This window comes from Chrysochloris asiatica, unplaced genomic scaffold (assembly GCF_000296735.1).
Source record: "Chrysochloris asiatica unplaced genomic scaffold, ChrAsi1.0 scaffold00214, whole genome shotgun sequence".
In the NCBI taxonomy this organism is placed as follows: Eukaryota; Metazoa; Chordata; class Mammalia; order Afrosoricida; family Chrysochloridae; genus Chrysochloris; species Chrysochloris asiatica.
In genome coordinates, this window is record NW_006408732.1 from 3,610,111 (window position 1) to 3,631,044 (window position 20,934).

Consider the following 20,934-nt stretch of genomic DNA (forward strand, 5'->3'; position numbering starts at 1 on the left):
AAAATTACACATCAAATAATTTCATCAAAAGAGTGAAAAAAGAACCCACATACAGGGAACATTTTTTGACAGTGACCTATCAGACAGGGGACACTTCAACACATCTACAAAAAAACAATCAATCCAATTTAAAAATGGGCAAAGGACACAAACAGACACTTCACCAAAGAAGACATTCAGATAGCCAAAAACATATGAAGAAATGTTCAGTCATTAACCCTCAGAGAGATGCAAATCAAAACAACAATGCGAGATCTTTTTTTTTTTTTTAATGTTTTATTGTGAATTATGTGATAGTTTACATGGGAGAACATTAGCTTTACATTCATTCTATCGTATATCGTTTCACTGCCATGATTACAATGCCCTCCATGCATCAACCAACCAAAGGGTCCTGCAAGCTTGACCCTTGGTCGTCAGCACACAGCTTCTCTCCCTCTCTGGGTCTAGAGCCCCCAGCCACTCCATCTCTCCATGACATCTTTTCTGCCTCCATCTCTGGCATCACTGTTTCTCTGGGTAGGGTCCTGCACTCCTTTCTTCTCCCTTGATGGTCTCAGGGACCTCCACTCCTGGACTGCAAAGTCAATCACTTCCCTCCTTTTGCTACAAAACGTCTACCTTTATGTTTCCAACCCTCACAGTCAGTCCTGATAGTAGCTATTTACTATTGTACCACATGAGTGCTATCCCTCTCTCCTTTCATCAGCCCCACCCAGACAGATTGGACATTACTCAGTGGAGATTCTACCTTCCTCCTGCCCTCTGGACCTAGGATCCTTCTTGAAAGCTTATAAGCCTTTGTGATGGTGGTGGTGGTTTTGTGGTGGTGGTGGTTATGTGCCGTGGAGTTGGTTCTGACTCATAGTGACCCTGCACAGGGTTTCTGAGGCTGTAAATCTTTATGGGAGCAGAAAGCCTCATCTTTCTCCCGTGGAACAGCTGGTAGTTTCGAATTGCTGACCTTGCGGTTCGCAGCCTGATTCATAACCACTATGCAACCAGACCCTCCCCCTACCCCATTTTGGTAGCCAATGTCCAAGTTGCCCATCCCTGACTCCTTTGTGTATGGAGGGTGTGGAAATGATCCTCTCTGTAAAGATTTGTTCCATTTTTTGAGCTACTGCATCCATAGGTGTAGGTCAAGTTCATCAAATTGTATCAGATTTCTCTTTTTTCTTTCTTTCTTTCTTCTTCTAGTTTTCCTTTCTTCTTCAATGACTGATCACCCAGTCATTGAAGCCAGGTCAACTGCGTATTATCTGCAAGTGTGTGTGTGTTCTTGTGCATATCCCCTCTCTTCTTATCAGCTGGATGCTTCACTCTCCACTCTAGTCCTCTGTGGCTACGTCACTGACTCTGGGCCCAAGAGTTCCCAGGTCTTGCCACACTGCTGGCTAACCAGGTCTCCACCTGAGTTCACAGGAGTCTATTGAACATTGTAGGACTTAGCTCGCAGCTTCATTGCTGTTTTTCCTTCACTTCCCCTTATCAGTGTCAAATGTGGTCACCAATTAGAGTGCATGTCTACTCATGTTTTCCTATTGAGTTTTACCTTGAAATGGGGTTTGCCATGCAATATCATCTTATTCCAGCATTAATGCCAAGTTAAAACAAACAAACAAACACCCAGAAAACAACAAAGGCTGGCAACAGTGTGGAGAGTCTGGGACCCTCCAACACTGCTGGTTGGACGGTAAAATAGTGTAACCACTGTGTAAGACAGTATGGCACTGTCTCAAAAAGTTGGAACTAGAAATATCATATGACCCAGAACAACCTATCTACTTGGTATATAGCCTCAAAAATAAGAGCCATGGCGTAAGTAGCTATATGCACACCCATGTTCAGTGCAGCACTATTCACAACAGCAAAAAGATGGAGACAGCTTAAATGCTCATCAGCAGAAGAATAGTTAAACAAACTTTGGCATATATACACAACAGAATACTCACATAATGGTCAGCAGTTGGAACAATGAGCAATACTAACAATGAATCTGTGAAACACCTTATAACAGGGACAAACCTAGAGGGCATTATGATGAGTGAAATTAATCAATCACAAAAAGACAAATATTGTATGAGACCACTACTGTAAAATGTCAAGAAACGGTTTTCATGTTAACAGAAACATTCTATGATGTTGATCAGGAGTGGGAGGGAAGGGAGAGTTATTCATTGGCTAGAAGGTACATGGAGTCCCGATGCGGTACTGTAGGATCGGCACTGGACTGCGAACAAGATCGGCAGTTCAAACCCACAGTCACTCCTTGGAAACCCTATACAGGGTTACTGTGAGTCAGAACGGACTCAATGATACTTAACAACATCAGAGGGTAGACATGTGTTAAATTAGGTGACAGGGAAGGCAGTTTTAAAAAGCAAGAAAAAAAATCAAGGAACATGTATGGGTTCATAGTAACAAACAGGTGTTACTTTGTGACATGCATGAAGACATTGTTATTACTCTTGTACTGTTATGTTAAAGATGTTTTAGTGCATCTGGATGTTTTTATTTAATATTTTGCTGCATAGAGAGTTACACTATATGTTATATAGTCAGGCAAACATTTGATTAACTGACATGTGATACAAATTAACTGTACCTAACTGCTTTAACTTACAAATGTACTTTAAAGATAGGTTCAGTACTGGAACTTGCTCATAAGCCATGGATTGCCTATGTATAATAGGGTACTCCCACAATATTAAAAAAACAAGTGAGTTAGGTCTAAATGCATTGCATTAGAAAGATGTCCCTGTTTTTTTTTTTTTTTTAATGAGCAAGTTAAAGATATTTGGCATTTTACTAAGCCATTAAAAGTCTTTTATGGTCCATTTGCTTTCATATACAGCTGATCAAATAATAATGTAATTAATACAAAAAAATTAAGTAAATATTTGAACACTACTACATCAAAGAAGACATATGATGGCAAGTAAGTACAACCACAAGAGAGAGCACAATACACTTATTAGAATAAGCAAAACAAACAAACAAAACAAAAACGTGTGAGGCTGTGGAACAATGGAAATTCTCATATAATGCAGATGAAATGCCAAATTGTACAGCCATTTTGGAAAGCACTCTGGTAGCTTCTTAAAATGTTAAACATATACTTTACCACAGAACTCAGCCATTCCATTCCTAGGTATGTACTCCAGAGAAATGAAAACCTATAGGCAAATGTTTTATAGACTCTGTAGTGAAACATCAGAAAAATAGAAACAACCCAAAATTCATTCAGCTGGTGAATGGATTAAAACAACAACAACAACAACAACAACAAACACATCCCGCCCACATAGGAGAGCATTACTCAGCAATGAACTACTAATACACACAATATGGATGAATCTCAAATGCATTATTATAAATGGGAGAACCCAGACTCAAAATGCTGTCTACTATATGCTTCTATTTATATGCCATTGTAAAAAAAAGTAAAACTTTCAGGGCAGAAAACAGAATGAGAGACGGGTTGGCTATGAAGGGTTTGATAAAGGTCATGAGAGAATTTTTTAGGGTTTTAAAACTGTTCAACATCTTGACTGTAGTGGTGGGTATGTATCTGTCAAAACTCATAGAACTGTACATTAAAGTGTGAATTTCACTTTACATAAATTAGACCTCACTAAACCTGGCTTTTGTAGTGTGGAGAGTTACAAGTTGGGCTGCAAACCGCAAGGACAACAGTTCGAATCTACCAATTACTTCATGGGGAAAAAAATGAGGGTTTTTGCTCCGTAAAGATTTACAGTCTTGGAAACTCTATACAGTGTTGCTATGAGTCAGAATCGACTCCATGACACACAACCACCACCACCAAACCTAACATTGTAGGCACACAGGTTTTCTTGGAAGGCTATGCATAAAAACGAAAAGTGATTGTTTAAAGGGAGGAGGTCTGCAGAACTGGGAGATTGGACTAGGAGGAAGACTTAGTTTTCACAGCATATCCTTAAAATGCATTAATAATCACCCTGCTGGGTTGCCTGCCTGTACCTCTTTAGTGAGCCTTCAGTCACTAGAAGAGTTTTATCATGGTCCTCTAGTCAACCTCTGAGGATGGTGATAAGGTCCTGCTTTACATGGAAAGGCTAACTCCATCTTTTCCACCCAACCCTGGAGTCCAGTCTCAGCATCAATTCTTCCCAAGAAGCACCTCTCAAACCTGTCATGTCCTTTCTTGTTCATTCTCATGTTACCTGACTTATCTCTTTACAATCTATGGCTTTATTGCTCCAAAAATACTCTATATGGTCTTCCCTTTCCAGATCTCTTCAGTAGTAAGTGATATTCATTTACCTGTGTTTAGTTATTACTGTCAGCTTGAGAACTAAGGTGCACCTGACCCAAGCCATGGTATTTTCAATAACCTCATATGAATGTGAAAGCTGGACAGTGAATAAGGAAGACCGCAGAAGAATAGATGCCTTTGAGCTATGGTATTAGAGGAGAATATTGAAAGTGCCATGGGCTGCCAAAAGAACCAATATATCCGTTTTGGAAGAAGGGCAGCCAGAGTGCTCCTTGGAGGCTAAGATGACCAAACTTCATCTTTCATACTTTGAACATATTGTCAGCAGGGACCAGTCACTGGAGAAGGATACCATGTTTGGTAAGGTGGAGGGTCAGAGAAAAAGAGGAAGATCCCTAACGAGATGGATTGGCTAAGTGGCAGCATCGATGGAGTCAAGCGAGCGTGGCAACAATAGTGAAATTGGCCCAGGATCAGGCAGTGTTTTGTTCTGCTGTGCATAAGGTCTCTATGAGTCAGTACTGACTCGATGGCACCCAACAATAACAAGTTACTACTGCATATCAGCTATAGTGTTGCCAGAATTATTTTCCTAAAGCAAAAATTACACCACTCTTTTGCTTAGAAGCATCACTTGTTTCCCCTTTTCTAACAAATCCCCTAGACTAGAAAAAAAGACCCCTTCGAAAACTTGACTGCAACCTCTCTTTCCATTTCATTCCTTTCTACTCATACCTTGACCTGCTCAAAGCAAAACTAGGCATCTCACTGTTTCCCAATACAATGGGACTTTGAAAAATTCTATTATCTTTTAATTCCATTTTTCTGTGAACTTTCAAAAGCTCTCCCACCATATGCAGCTTTCAAAACTTTATACTTTGTCCAGGAGCAGAGGACCCTGGGACCATCAAAGGATAAGAGCAGAGTTTGGGACCCTATCCAGAGAAGCAGCGACACCAAGATGGAGGCAGAGATGATGTTATGGAGAGATGGAATGGCTGGGGACTCTGGACTCAGGGAGGGAGAGGGACTGTGTGCTGGCGGCCAGGGGGCAGGCTTGTGAGGTGTACCTTTTGGTTATTTGAATGGGTATATATTCCTGAGTGCTTTGGTGTACATCTAAAAAAAAAAAAAAAAACAGAGGGAATGGAAGCAAATGATGTAGAATGATGATGCATGGAGGGGATTATTCATTGCAATGAAATGAAATACAATAGGATGAATGTAAAGCTGATACAAACAAACAACCAAACTTTATACTTTGTATATACTGTACCTCTCCATTATACATTGAATAAAGTTCTATCATACTGAATATTCTGCTTAATTATATTTTGTTAGGATCTTCTGCCGGGAGCCAGCCCCAGCAAACTTATTCCAGGGTTCCCGAAGAGGTGTATGGCATTGGAGGGAAAGAATTACACATAGTCAGTAGATCGTGATGAATTCAAAATCTTCTTACATGCTTTATTCTTCTCTCATTCTTTACTTCCCTGCTCATTCTTTTCTCTCCTCTTCCTTTACTCTCCTCTTACTCTACTCCTCATTCTTTACTCTACTTGCTTATTCTCCTCTTCATTCTTTTCTCTACTTCCACTCTCCCTCCATTCTTTACTCTTTACTCTCATCTTTACTCTACTTCCATTCTCTACTCTCCTCCTCTTCCTTTACTCTACTTCCTTATTCTACTTCTCATCCTTTTCTCTACTTACTCATTCTATCTTACAACCCCCTTATATACCATTACAAAAAAACATTGCTTTCAAAGTAATCAATATCTTCAAAATACAATCCATTTTGGGGCACATTCTTCATGGTTTACGACCCTTAGATTTACAACAGGGACAAGAAGTTACAGCAAAGAAACATTACATCAAAGCATACAAGACAACTTAGCGCCTTTTGGTTAAACATTTGTCCCTACATAAATAACTTTTATTCTTTTCTCTAAGGAGCAAGTTAACCTTTACATATGTTTCTTAACCTCTATCTATTGAGTCTTGTTAAATCATCAATTTTAGTTGTTGGGTGCAATTAACTCTCCATTAACTTCTTCTATACACTATCTGTTTACAGCCTACAAAAATATCACTTATCAGAACATTTAAAAAAACTGAGGCTATGAAAAACAACTTCCCTATTTTACTGATCATTAATTTAAGAACGTCTAAGTCAAACTTTTTATTTACGTATCTATATACCCATAACCTTTATTTATGGCCTAGTTGCTTTTAAGGATTCTTTATTGTCTTAAACTAAGGTTACAAGGAAGAATGTTTATAATTACTAAACCTAAGCTGGTAGTAATTCATCTGGCAAATCCTGTCTCTTAGCAGTCTTAAGAACATTGTTAATATAAGTGTTAAAACTAACTATGATTACAAGTAGAGTAAATGTAGCTAATATATGGCTTTTAACTTTTAATAAAAATATACTAAAGTGTAGGAGAGTCAATCTCTAAAGTAAAGGGATACTAATAAAATCATGAATAAACTGGAGAATGATTCAAGAAAAAGATAAAAAATAATTAAGGGCCTTTGCATAGAGTTTTTTTCCTTGTAGCTCAGCTATCCAAGGAAAACACTTCATTGTTGCTTTGCTAGAACAATGAGCTCTTCATGAGCAGGGTCCCTGTCATCTCATTTCCTTATTTCAATTCCTTGATTAATATGTCTCAATTCCTTCATTTCAATTCCTTAATTAATATGGCGCCCGCCAATCTTCCATGATTCAAACAAACATAGTTACTGTTCAGGCCCTTTGGCTTCAACTGTACTGTATTGAAAGTACAAATAAGTGTTTATCATAATATATTCTATGTTTTCTGTATAAGAGTCTTATTCCCCAAGTCAACATTGAGCTTCTGGAGGTCAGGGTCCAAAGTTACATACATCTCTGTGTACCTACCAAAAACATGAATGACTTTTCTCTTCCATATTTGTTTACACATGTACCTACACAAATGCACACACAGCCGTTTGCACCGCAAGGTCGGCGGTTCAAGCTCACCAGCTGCTCCTTGGAAACCCTATACAGGGTCTTATGGGTCGGAACTGACTCAATGGCATTTAACAACAACAAATATTTCTTAAATAAAAATATGAATTAGTTCCAATGTCATATACATACAAGGTAAGGGGAAAAGAGAAACACAGCCTATATCACCAGCCAGCATCCCCGATTTCTTACCATCCTGGAAGGTGTCATTGATTGCAACGACAGCCTGGAAGGGTTTGGTCAGTTCGGCCCCTTGTGCTGAGCTGAGGAAAACCACAAACGTTTCTAGTCCTTCGATAACTGGATACTGAGCATCATCCAAGATAGTCAATGTACAATACTAGAAGAAAAATTAAAGCAAACTTTACAGAGGGCCCAACACCTATTTGCCTTCTGGTAGTCAGAACAGTGACAACTTGCCTTTCTTTGGTGGTCTTACAGCAAGTTTTTTTTAATCAATTATTGACCCAGCCCCTCCAAGTGTTCTGTTTCTAAACTAAACAAGTGCAGCTTCTACCGCTAATTGGTAGTACAAGATATCTGGTGCTCAAAATGTCACTTGGAAAGTTTGTAGAAGATCCCCTTACAAGTTTGCTTCAAGAAAGAGAAAACTGTAATACTTTCAGGGAAGTTTAGAGTCTTGAAGAGAGTTTGAAAAAGGACTAAAGACCCACCCAGCCTATGACTTTATGGGCCTTTGATGCTGTCTACTCACCTGCTCAGTGTCACCAGGCCCAAATTCTACTTTCCGAGAGCTGGGAATATAGTCAACGCCTGGAGTGGCAGACGCTGGGTCTGAGGGCCGTGTTGCACACCAGACAGATGTGAATGTTGAAAGGTCAGTACCATGTCGGATAACTGGAATCTTCACTGTACCTGAATGGACATTAAAGGAGTCAGAAAATCAGTGTGGTTTTCAGTAAAATGCTCTCCCTCATAAAAGCAGCAACAGTTTTAACCCACTGCTCTGCTGCTCACTCTTGGGAGGGATAGGAGGTGTCACTGCCCCTCATGTTAAAGACACTAAGGTCACGAGCAGACCCAGAGAAGGGTCTTGCAGAGGCAGTGCTGGTGAGATATCCCTTAGGGCAGAAAAGTTTCATGGCTTCGTAAATGAAACTGTACACATGGGATGAACAATGAACTTGGAAGGGAGGTTCATTGAAAAACATCTCAAACCTATTTAAGGAGAAAGAACACAAACTCATCCTTAGGGATGAGCAAGAAAATAGTCAATTAAGGAGAAACCAGCTAAGGGACTCTGTGGGGCCTGAAGCGGAATGCTCCTAATTAAATGTTCCAAATTGGGCTGATTTCCCTGTTTTATCCAAGTTAGGCACATATCATTACTTAAACCGTGTGTGCTTATTTCTTATCTTAGGAATGAAGCTCCTCTTCTAGTCTACTGTGACATCATACATTGTTGCTGTTGTTAGGTGCCATCGAGTCAACACTGACTCATAGTGACCCTACATACAACAAAATGAAACACTGCCCGGTCCTGGGCAAACTTCACAATTGTTGCTACATTTGAACTTTGTCAATCCATCTCATTGGGGGTCTTCTTCTTTTTCTTTGACACTCCATTTTACCAAACATGATATCCTTCTTCAGGAACTGGTCCCTCCTGATAATATGTCAGAGGTATGAGAGACAAAGTCTGACCTTCCAAGGAGCACTCTGGCTGTACTTCTTCCAACACAGATCTATTTATTCTTCTGGCAGTCCATGGTACCTTCAATATTCTCTTTCAACACCATATCTCAAATGCATCAATTCTTCTACAGTCTTCCTTATTCCGTGCACCTTGGACCTCTGCCTTCAGTACCACTAGCTCTTGATCATATACTACCTCTTGAAATGGTTGAATATCAACCATTTCTTTTTGATACAGTGACTCTGTGTAATTCTTCCATCTTCTTTTGATGCTTTTGCATCATTCAATAATTTTTGCCAAAAAAGCCTTCAATATTGTAAGTCAAAGGCTTGAACTTTTTTCATTAGTTCTTTCAGCTTGAGGAAAGCTGAATGTGTTCTTCCCTTCTGGTTTTCTAGTTCCAGATCTTTGCATTCATGATAATACTTGACTTTGTATTCTTGAGTTGACCTTTGAAATTTTCTGTTCAGGTTTTTTACCTCCTCATTTCTCCCATTTACTATAGCATCTCTACACTTAAGAATGAGTTTCAGAGGCTCTTCTGACATCCATTTTGGTCTTTTCTTACTTTCTTGCCTTAATGACCTTTTGCTTTCTCCCTGTACGATGTTCGTCATGTCATTCCTCAGCTCTTCTGGGCTTTGATCATTAGTATCTAATGCATCAAATCTGTTCTTCAGATGATCTCTAAATTCAGGTGGGATATAATCAAGGTCATATTTTGGCTCTTATGGACTTTTTTTAGTTTTCTTCAGCTTTGGCCTGAATTTGCACATGAGCAATTGATGGTCTGTTCCACAGTCTACCCTCAGCCTTGATTTGGCTGATGATATGAAGCTTTGCCACTGTCTTTTTCCACAGATAAATCAATTTAATCTCTGTATATTCTGTGAGATCCATGTGTAAAGTCACCTTTTATGTTGTTTAAAAAAGGTATCTGCCATGAAGAAGCCACTGGTTTTACAAAATTCTATCATGCCATCTCCAGCATCATATCTATCACCAATGTCGTATTTTCCAACTAAACTTTGTTTCCAACTTTTGCATTCCAATCATCAGTAATTATCAATATACCTTGATTACATGCTTTGTCAATTGCAGACTGAAGAAGCTGGTAGAATTATTTAATTTCATCATCACTGGCTCTATACCATTCAGTTTCCCCTTGTTCTGTTTGAACTTGTCTATGTACAGGTTCCCTATGAGTATAATTAAGTGTTCTGGAATACTCTGGTATGCAGTAAGTACTCAAAAATATTAGTTCCCATTATGTCTCAATATCCCTTCAAAGAAGTGAAAGACCTTGGACTGGCTCAAGGTCTGTAGGTATCCAGTATAGCTGCTGACATTTCTGTAAGCAGTATTTTTGCCAGTAGTAGGCAGAGGACTTCAAGACTCTTGTGGATGATGGAGCCACACAGCTAAAGTGTCTGAGTCTCTGAAATACCACATGACAGAAATCTGTCCACCAACTGCTTTAGACTATTAAGTACATCGCAAATCTCTATTGAGTTATGACATTGAAGCTTTGGAGTTTGTTTCAGTAGCTAGCAGTACCTGAAATAACACACCTCTAACTTCAGTAATTCAAATTCACATTCTTCACAAGACAAAATGTAAATACCATGCCCCCGCTTTGTGCCACAAGAAACAGCTAATAGAGCTCCACGTCTCATTAACAAACTCTTTACCAGATCAAAAACTTGAAATGCCCCTACACTTCATACCTTTCATTCTCTGTTCAGATGCCTTAGACCAACAATGATATCATTGAGGAATAGCATTTTCATTGTCTTACGGGCATTCTCAAACCTAAGGAAGGAACACTTCAATCATGGTATCAAAAGATGGTGATGGAACCCTGGAGATGCCGTCTGTTACCTGAATCTTCACTGACAGTGAATGCTGTGTTGCCCAGGGACACAGTGGAGGCGTCATTAGGACCACTAATGAGCACCTTGGCTAGTGCCACTCTTCCAATGCGGGCATTGTAGGAAGCATCTGCCAGGACAATCTCAAACTCTTCTTCTTCTTCATACTCGCTGTCATCAATGAGCATGACATCACAGGTGGACATGGTGACACCTGGCCCAAATATCACCCGGCTCTCAGCATACCTCCCTCTAGATTTAAAGTCAGAGCCTGATTCTAGAGCATAGAGGCTGCTTCCCATAGCTGACTTCGGCACTGTGTAGCAAACTGCAGAGACAATGCTGCTCGAATCTCCTGAAATACAAACAGCAAGAAAACCAAAGCATTTGAATGAGGACTTCTTAAATTTCAAAATGTTTGGCAATTTAGTGGACTTAATTCCCTCTGACACAGTCCATCACTGTTTCTGTTCAAACTCTGACATGAAAACTTCTCAATGGAAACTTCATTGAAGCCTGTGGTATAAACCACTTGAGGATTTAATATGCCCTCAGATATATCACCAAACCACTCAAAATGGATTTCTTGTTCTGTGAATTTTATGCTCTATTAATTCATGAGACTCATTGCCTGCCATGTAAGACCACAGCGGGTAGAAAGGTTAAGAGACATACTTGGTATTTTAAATAGCAAAGTAATTTTGTCCTGAAGGTAGTACTATAAGCACAGTTTGCTGCCTTTTGGAATAAACATCTACACTTTAATTCCAAGAGAGAAACAAATTTCTTTTTTTTTTTTAAGTTTTTATTGTGAATTGAGTGATAGTTTACATGGGAGAACATCAATTTTACATTCATCCTATTGTATTTCGTTTCATTGCAATGATTGCAGTCCCCTCCATGTATCATCATTCAACAGTACCTGCCTCTATTCCCTCTGTTTTTGGTTTTTGTTTTTGAATGTACATCTAAACACTCAGGAATATACAATCATCCAAACAACCAAAGGGCACACTTTGCAAGCTGGGCCCCTGGCTGCCAGCACACAGCCCCTCACCTTCCATGAATCTAGAGTCCTCAGCTGCTCCATCTAGAGCCGCTGCTTCTCTGGATAAGGTCTCACATTCCACTTCTGTTCTTCTCCCTTGATGGTCCTAGGGTCCTCTGTTCCTGGAATGTAAGACTAACTACTACTTCTTTTTGCTACAAAACCTCTATCTTTACAGTTGTGACAATAACAATTAGTCATGATAACAATTACTCACTATTGAATTATAAGAATCATATCCTCACATCCTTTCACCAGACCTGTCTAGATAAGATGAAAACTATTCAGTGGAGATTCTACCTTCCCCTGCACATTCTGAAACTAAACTCCCTCTTCAAAATTAAGCCAGTCACTTCATGCCTTTATAGCCCTGCCAATTTAGGTTGCCAATGTCTAAGTTGTCCATCCCTATCAACCCTGTGTATGGAGGGGACAGGAATGATCCTTGCTGATGCCTTCCCTCTTCATTGGTATTTTAAGCTACTACTTTAAATATTACTTAGCCAAAAGTGTAAGTCAGGCTCATCAAATTGTAGTGATTTATACTTGTTTTCCTTATTACAATTTTTTTTTTCTTCTAGTCAAGTTCTGATCATCCAGCCATTGAAGTTAGGTCAAATGGGTGTTATGTGCAAGTTTGGGAAGTCTTGTGCATCACTTCATATCAGCTGGAGGTTTCACTCTCAATTCTAGCCTTTGGTGGCTATGTCCTTGACCATGGGCTCAGGAGTCCTCAGGTCTCACCATACTCCAGGTCAGTGGGAGTCTATGTATTGGGGTCAGACTCAGCCCACATGTTCATTGCTGCTTTTTCCCCACTTCCACTCACCAGTAGACCAACGTGGTTGTCAGCAAGCTTACATACTTGCTCGTGTATTCCCTTTGAATTTGGAAGGGGGTTCATCCTGAAGGGATTTGATTGCTTGCCTTGCCTACTCCCTGGTGAACAACTTGCTTGTTCTTGTGATAGCCAATCAGTGCCATTTTTATTTGTGATTTTTCCTTGCTGGTTTTTCTCTCAAGAAGTATCTTCTATTCCTCTAGCTGCTCCAGGCTGGTCTGCTTATTTTTTCAAGAGGGAATTTCTCACCTCTTGTTTTGTTTTTCAAAAGACAAAACCAAACCAAATTTGCATTGCTATACAAATGACTTTACTTACTAGTGTTGCCACTTTGCAGGGCATGGCTTGATGACCCATAAGCAATCAGTGGGGCATGCTTGTTTTCCAAAGGTTTGTGCTATTTACAGTATTCGTTGAATTCTCAACCAGAATACTGAATAGACAGAACTGGCATCATCATTTACTGTTATATTGTGGCTCCGAATGGGGGTCGGATGTCCATGTGTTTTAAAATGTCAATGCTGTGTATATCATAATAAATCCAAACAATCTGTGCTGTGATATTCAACCCCCCAGGAATTGCCCTTTATAACCCATACAGTTTAAATCCCATCTGAGCTTTCTGTAGGATATACATGTAGGGAAACTTTGAAACACATTTTCTTACTTCCAAGAACTAAGATGAAAATGGTAAGCCACTTTTTACAAATTTCAATTTCCTTCCTTGGTCAAGGTTACTAAATATTTTATGTACTGGGTGATTAAGAATGCTGAGTTCATGAGTAATTTGGAAGTCTGGATATAACCAGTTCTCTAGTCCGATTTAAGAGTCACCGGGCACTTATACAACTTAAGTAGGAAGAGAAGCCTTTTGATAGTACTATGACCAGGATCACTATGAGAGCAGTATATGACGGTGATTAGTCATCAATTATCCTGCCAGTCTTTCCTGAAAGTCCAGATAAAATACTAGGTGGAGGGCATAACCTTACCTTAACAGATGGAGAAACTGAGGTAGAGTGGGCTGTTATTTCTAGGCTGCTGTCCTTGCTTGGTATTAGGTCTCGGGACTAGAGTTCTAAAGTACATGTCAAAGAACTCACTGAGAGGTGAACTCGGCATTTCTCCAAAGTGGGCTAACACTACTTTTGGTAAACAGCTACTCTAGAAGCAAAGGCTTCTATCATGAAACAAGCTAGAACAACCTTAGAGAGCCCAGCTTTACGCTGACATAGCAAAGGTTCTGCAGAGTCCCACTCACATATTCTGTTTTGTGTTTAATCAAACTTACTATACAAAGGTAGCGTAGTGGTTACAAATCGGGCTGCGAACCATAAGGACAGCAGTTCGAAACTACCAGTTGCTCCACAGGAGAAAGATGAGGCTTTGTGCTCCCGTAAAGATTTACAGCCTCGGAAACCTTGTACAGGGTCGCTATGGGTCGGAACTGACTCGACGGCACTCAACAACATACAAAGCAAGGCAAGATTTCCCACATCTCTCCTTTACTCCTCCTTGCCAACTCACAAACTGGACCTTATTTCCCAGGGAGAACTTAAACAAGGTAGCAATTTAGTTTAAAAAGTGGAAAAGTATCCCAACGCCAGTGGAACGTGGAATGAAGTGACTGAGTCAATGTTCCTGCCCCAAAGCTGTGATTTCAGTTTTCTACACGCCAACTCTTACACAACATACTTGACACCTAAATTCAATAGCTGTGAGCTGTAAAAGTTGTATAGACTAATGATTAAGTGATCAGATTCAAGTCAAATTAACTGAATTGAAATTCCAGTTCCATTCACTTTACAAATCATGTAACCAATGGCAGCTTACTCAAACCATTTATGGATGACTTCTATTTGTAAAATTGGGATCATATCATATGATAGGGTTAAATGAGTTAACATATGTACTTGTAACATGTAAGGTAATATGATACATGAGCTTGTGGTAAAAAAGAGTGACATAATAAAATTTAATTATTACTTTAGGTCATTATCACCTTTTGGCATCAACAAACCTTTTCTTTCAATAGGAGCAAATAGGAATCCAGCACTCTCATTGACCCGGTAAGTCTTCTTATCAAACTCTAACATAGGCTCGTCCTCCATGTCATTAATGATGACCTTCGCCTGGGTGAACTTCCCTAATAAGGCATATGCTGGCATGCTGAGCTCTACAGTGAAACTCTCGATGTTCTCAAACACATCATCATCATTGATAACAATGGTACAGGATTTGGTGTCTTCTCGCTCATCAAACTGCACCTGTCACAAAGGAAACAACAAAATGTTAAGCTCTGCCTCAGTTGCTTCTGTTTTGTTTCCCCAGAACATTATGGGAAAAGAGAACCCAAGTCTGGCAGACAGAACACTGGATTAAATATCTGTCTCTTGCAGCCCCAAATTTGTGCTCTATTTCCTGGGAAACCTTTCCACCCCTTTCCATGCTTTATCTGGAAATTGGGGGCTGATTTACTCTATAGGGACACACAGAACAAAGACATCTCCTGCCATCTGGTGACCATAAAAAAAATGTGAGTAGTTTTGCATACCTTGTTTTATTAACTCAATTTGGGACAGCAATATCCTTTGATTACTCAGTCCCCTTCTATTGGTGCCTAGTTAAACTGCAAAGATCTCTGAATAGGGAGTGTAAAGTTCGGGCATCAAATTCTTGTTAAGTGATTTTTAAGACGTAGGTCCCTGAGTAAAGCTACATAACTTTACAAACTTCAAACTTCTTATATGTTAAATAACAATAATAATGATACTTCTACTTCACATACTTATTGTTGTTGTTGTTAAGTGCCGTCGAGTCGTTTCCGACCCATAGCGACCCTGTACAGGGTTTCCGAGGCTGTAAATCTTTACGGGAGGAGACTGCCTCATCTTTCTCCTGCGGAACAGCTGGTAGTTTCGAACAGCTGGCCCTAAGGTTTGCAGCCCGATTCTTAACCACTACGCTACCAGAGCTCCATTCACATACTTATTAGGAGGACTAAAAGAGGTAATGTGTAATGAAAGCACAAAGTATATCCTAAAGCACTGAACAAATGTAACATGCCATAATTAATACCATCACTAGTCACTTCTACAAATAAAATTGACACCGAATCTCAGTATACTGAATAATGGAATTTGAATTTATAAAAAGTTGTCCTCGTTGGATATTAGGGCTCAGGAATAGGGTTCTAAGCACTGGGACCGTACAAACAAGTCAGACTGAATTTCAACTTGTATTTGGTGAGATCCTTTTGTCATTCAAATGGGCTACATCTATATTGTGAACTGATTTATCCTCATACAAAACAGAGATAATCATATGGCATGTAGAAGGATTTATTCTGGTTTGACTTTGTGTTTAAGAAAAGAAAGAAAGAAAGAAAAAATGAGTCTGAGTCTACAGACTTGCCCCAAACTGAAAATGCAACAGGCCTGACTACACTGTGTGTAAACTTAGACAGCTGAAGCATGTGCCTAAATAGGCATATACCTCCTGGGACCTATAAATTTGGAAACACAAAATTTTCATCAAATAGGAAATAATTATTACCTATCTAATCAACTAGGAGCTCTGGTAGCGTAGTGGTTACGAATCGGGCTGCGAACCTTAAGGTCAGCGGTTCGAAACTACCAGCCGCTCTGCGGGAGAAAGATGAGGCTTTCTACTCCCGTAAAGATTTACACCCTCGGAAACCCTGTACAGGGTCGCTATGGGTCAGACCTGACTCGATGGCACTTAACAACAACAACAAATCTAATCAACTAATCAAGTTAACTTTTACCAAGCTCCACATTTCAATTTTATGCTCTCTCCTTCCCCAGTGAAACATCCAGCAGATCTCTATTTAGAATCCAGTAAGACAATTGCCTGTTGTCCTTCCTTTAAAAACACAATGGATACAACCTGTCCAATCATGTTTCTGCAAGAGTCTTTGCATATCCATTCTCTTCTAAGTCTTTATTTAAACTGAAAATAAGAGATCTTGGCTTAGTCCAGTTGTAACGCCTCCAAGGACTGTGCCTACTTATTTTTAGAGAGACTTATCCTGCCATAAGAACAATTAAATTACTTCAAAACAAACATTCAATAAATACCTATTAAGTTCTAGGCATTGTGCCATACATAGAAGATAACAAATATAGGACACCCTGCTGTAAAATAAAGCACTTTACTACTTAAGTTGCATCCTTTCTCTCTTGCTTTTACTCTCTCCTTTTTCACAACCAGGCTCTAATTACCACTGGTACACAAATGACTACCAAATATATATCCCTACCCCAGAAATCCTTCCTGCATTTCCTCTACATTAAGACATTTGTGTGTGTGAGTGTATATAGTCATCCTGTCTTGGGTTTCCAAGGCTGTAAGTTTTTATGGGAGCAGAAAGCCTCATCTTTCTTCAGCAGAGTAGCTGGTGGGTTAGGAGTCTAGTGCTTATCCTATAGCATCACCAGGCTTCCTGACATGTATATTTTGTAATACACACACACACACACACACACGAGGGCTTCAAAAAGTTTATGTAAAAATTTCATTATCTTTTAATTTAATTTTTCCATGAATTTTTAAGTCCATATATATAGAGTGAGTGAGTCATGCTGTGGCGTTGCAGGGTAATGCAATTCACTGAACTATAAAGTCACTTTGAACTACAAAGTCGGCAGTTCAAACCTACCAGCTGCTCCTCGGAAACCCTGTACAGGGTACCTATGAGTTAAGTGCTGTAAAGAAGGTTCCAACTCACAGCAGTCCTTTATATATGTATATGTGGAGTCCTGGTGCTGTGGGTTAATGCACTGGACTGCAAAGTTGGTTTGGGAGGCGGGGCTTCATGGCAGATAGGGTAGAGGTGCAGTAAAGATCTCCGTCAGCAATAACACGGAACACCAGGCGAAGCGGGTTCATGACAGAGCTCCAAAACTCTAACCACATGTCTAGGAATATTTAAACGTTTGAAGGCTTAAAGCTAGTGGAACTTATAGTGGAAGTAAGAAATCTCATACTTTAGAATCTGCCAGCCTTGGCCGCCTGGAGCCAACAACTTGGGCGAAACCAAAGGGCAAGACCAAGCGGGGAGCAAGCAGACCATGGAATAACACTGTGGGAATCTCAGAGCAAACATGACAAAATACTTTGTTGGTTTTGCTTTGTTCTGATTATTTATTTATTTTTTTGGTATCTGTTCATTGGCCCCCCCACTGTTTACGTACCTCCATTCTGGTGACTAGAGGGTGTGCCTGAGTGAGTGGACATCCCCTACCCCCACCACTGGTGGGTACTTCTGCCATGCATGCTCACAGATATTCTCACCATTTAAAGAGACAGGCAGCTCAACAGCCAGCCCTGAACTGTTTATTAATAGGGAAAAGGTCAGAACAAGGGGTGAGGAGAGGGAGAGAGAGTTTAAAAACAAAACAGGCCAAAAATTTAATTCTGAGGTACAGCATAACAACCAAAAGGGGCATCTTGAAAACGCTATACAGGATTGCTTTGGGTTGGAACCGACTCAATGGCACTTAAGAACAACAACATATGTATATATACATACACATATATACATACACACACACATATGTGCATACATACCACCAAAAGGCAGAAACATATCAGAGAAGAAAAAAATATTTTCCTCTAAAATGATTACATCAGACTAATAAATAATATCCCAAACTGTAAGCTGTGGACAGGATCAGAAAATTATTGGTACTGAAACCTAACTATAAGGGAATGTAGATATAAAAGCTAGAAAATAGTCCTAAGAATATGTAAGTGTGCATGAATAGGTATATGTACAAATCTGTATATAATTTGAATAAACATGCAATTAATAAAAAAATCAGTTGTCTGTAAATATACAGGCAACACTTTCTGAGCATTTTTATGAGACAAGATTCTTAGTAGAAAGCAATAGAAAAGTTGGAAAGACTGCACCCTGTTGTGGTATAGTAAATAAAAATATGTCTTTTTTAGCCTTAGACTTTATAATTCCCACAAAACAACTCTTTTCCTGATGGGTCTGAATAAGAGAAGGTGGAAGAAGATACTGATGGGATGACACGATTCAACTGTATACGCTAACCGAGAATTATAATAGTAAAAACCTGAAACTCTAGCATGGGTATAAAATGAACCATCTACAGAAGCTGAAGCAGGGAGATCTCACTACCATCAAAGAAGAGCCAGGAGTGGATTGTGTCTGAATTCTTTGTGGTCATTGCAATGAAGTATTGAACTCAGCTGAGTAGAGTTCCATGAGTGGAATGTTGTAATTGTTAAGTGTCTTCAAGTAGCTCCTGACTCATAGAGACCCAGTATAGGGTTTCCAAGGAGAGGCTGGTGTGTTTGAATTGCCGACCTTGTGGTTCAAACTGACTTTGTGGTCCTGCATTTTTCCTACACACCATACCAGGACTCCATGAGAGGAATTTGTTGTTGTTAAGTGTGTTGAGTCAGTTTTAACTCATAGCAACCCTGTATAGGGTTTCTGAGGAACAGCTGGTGGGTTTGAATGGCTGACCTTTTGGTTCACAGTCCATTACTGATCCTACAGCACCAGAAGTCCATTAAAGGACTAGTTAGTGTCATAATTTTTTATACATGTCAAAGTGGAAAACTTGTGAGATCTGGAAAAAGAAGACAGTCTCCTAGAGTCCAGGCTCTCAAAGGTCTTACTCTATTATGTATGTATGTTTATATATACACATACATACATATACACACATACATATATGAGAGTGTATGTGTATGTATATTGTCTTTGAGTCATTCACACTCAACATGTCCAAAGCAAACTCGCAGTTAGCCTCTCACCAAACCTGCTTTTCTTATGGTGTGCCTTCCAAACAGGCATCATTACACAGCTCTCTCCAACCTTCCATCTACTTTACTACTAAATTGCATTAGTTTAATCTCTTCATTAGCTGTTGAACCCATCCAGTTTTCTGTACTTCACTATCATTCTAGTCCAGCATCTCTTGCTTGACCAACTGGTCTCCCTACACTCTTTCTTCCCTCCCTTCAGGTAAAGGAAAAGAGGGGAGAGGAAAGTCTAGAATACTACAGGCTTAGTGTAGAACATGATGCCTTAAAGACTTTTTGTTATGAAGCATACCCTACCAATGTATACAGATCACTAACTTGACCACTACGTAAGTTAAACTGGAGTGGGGATTAGACAGATTAAAGACAAAAGTATGGTGGAAAGGAAACAGAAGAATTAATTGAGGAAAGATGCCAAAGAAAAAGAAGGTGGGATAAAAAGTGGAAAGGTGCCACAATAGCCTACAAGCATTCTACAACACCCGTTGAGAGCTTGCCCAGACATTCAGGAATAGGGGTGTCTCCTTACTTACCTGGCCAGCATACTCCACATAGTCCTGCTGCCCAGGTTGGGAGCTGACTCCGGAGCTGGAGCTAGCGGTGCCTTGCTTGGTACGACACAGGACAATGGCGTACTGATTCAGGTTCCCCATCCTCTGTACTGTGACGCTGACTGACCCCGCCTTCTCACTGACATTGTAGCTAGAAGCACACAAAAAGGCAGTCTCTGAATATCTATGTTATTATTGTGAAGAGAATACTTGTTCAATGCCTGCCTTTTCTGTTTTGTCATTGGTGTGAGCCAGTTAAGAAAAGAGGAAGTTCTTTTAAGAAATCAGGTTAAAAATGGAGGCAATGTTCCCATCTGACAGACTCACAACATGAGGTGAAAAGGAAGCTGTGGATGCAGAATGCCATATGCCCCATTCTGAGAATCAAGAGTCACTGAGAAGATGGGCAGCACACAGGAGCCATGAACTTCAGATTTCAGGACATGAAGAAATTACAAACAATCTCTCCCTGGTGTGGTAGAGTAATTAAAATAGGTCATGGGTTGTTAGAGAAGAAAGCTGCTCACTAGGCAATTAATGCCTTAGCTCAGGTGGGAATTGACTGGGTCAGGCTTTCCAGGAAGTGTGTAATGGAGTCAGGACAGTGTCAGTAGTAAGAAAATGTTACTTAGGCCTAGATACTGAAGGTGTTTAGATGAATGGAGCTTTATAACAGTGGGGTGTGATGAGGTTAACTTAGCTTGCTACTAGGAATTTGTATTGCTTTTGCAAGATAGGAAACAAACTCTTTATGTGCTAATAATTCATACTAAGTATATGGTGCTGTGGTAGCGTAGTGGTTACGAATCGGGCTGCGAACCTTAAGGTCAGCGGTTCGAAACTACCAGTTGCTCCGCGGGAGAAAGATGAGGCTTTCTAC

General features: G+C 39.8%; 1 protein-coding gene across 1 annotated transcript in view; it reads right to left on the reverse strand.

Annotated features, from left to right (window-relative positions):
- FRAS1 (Fraser syndrome 1) overlaps nucleotides 1-20,934 on the reverse strand; it is a 797,189-nt gene that overhangs the window by 123,883 nt on the left and 652,372 nt on the right. Inside the window, exons 54-58 of the mRNA XM_006872899.1 lie at nucleotides 20,037-20,205; nucleotides 14,699-14,945; nucleotides 10,800-11,144; nucleotides 7,977-8,137; nucleotides 7,454-7,601 (exon numbers count right to left, since the gene is read on the reverse strand). Coding sequence (XP_006872961.1) covers nucleotides 7,454-7,601; nucleotides 7,977-8,137; nucleotides 10,800-11,144; nucleotides 14,699-14,945; nucleotides 20,037-20,205 — 1,070 coding nt within the window. The remainder of the gene's footprint in view (nucleotides 1-7,453; nucleotides 7,602-7,976; nucleotides 8,138-10,799; nucleotides 11,145-14,698; nucleotides 14,946-20,036; nucleotides 20,206-20,934) is intronic.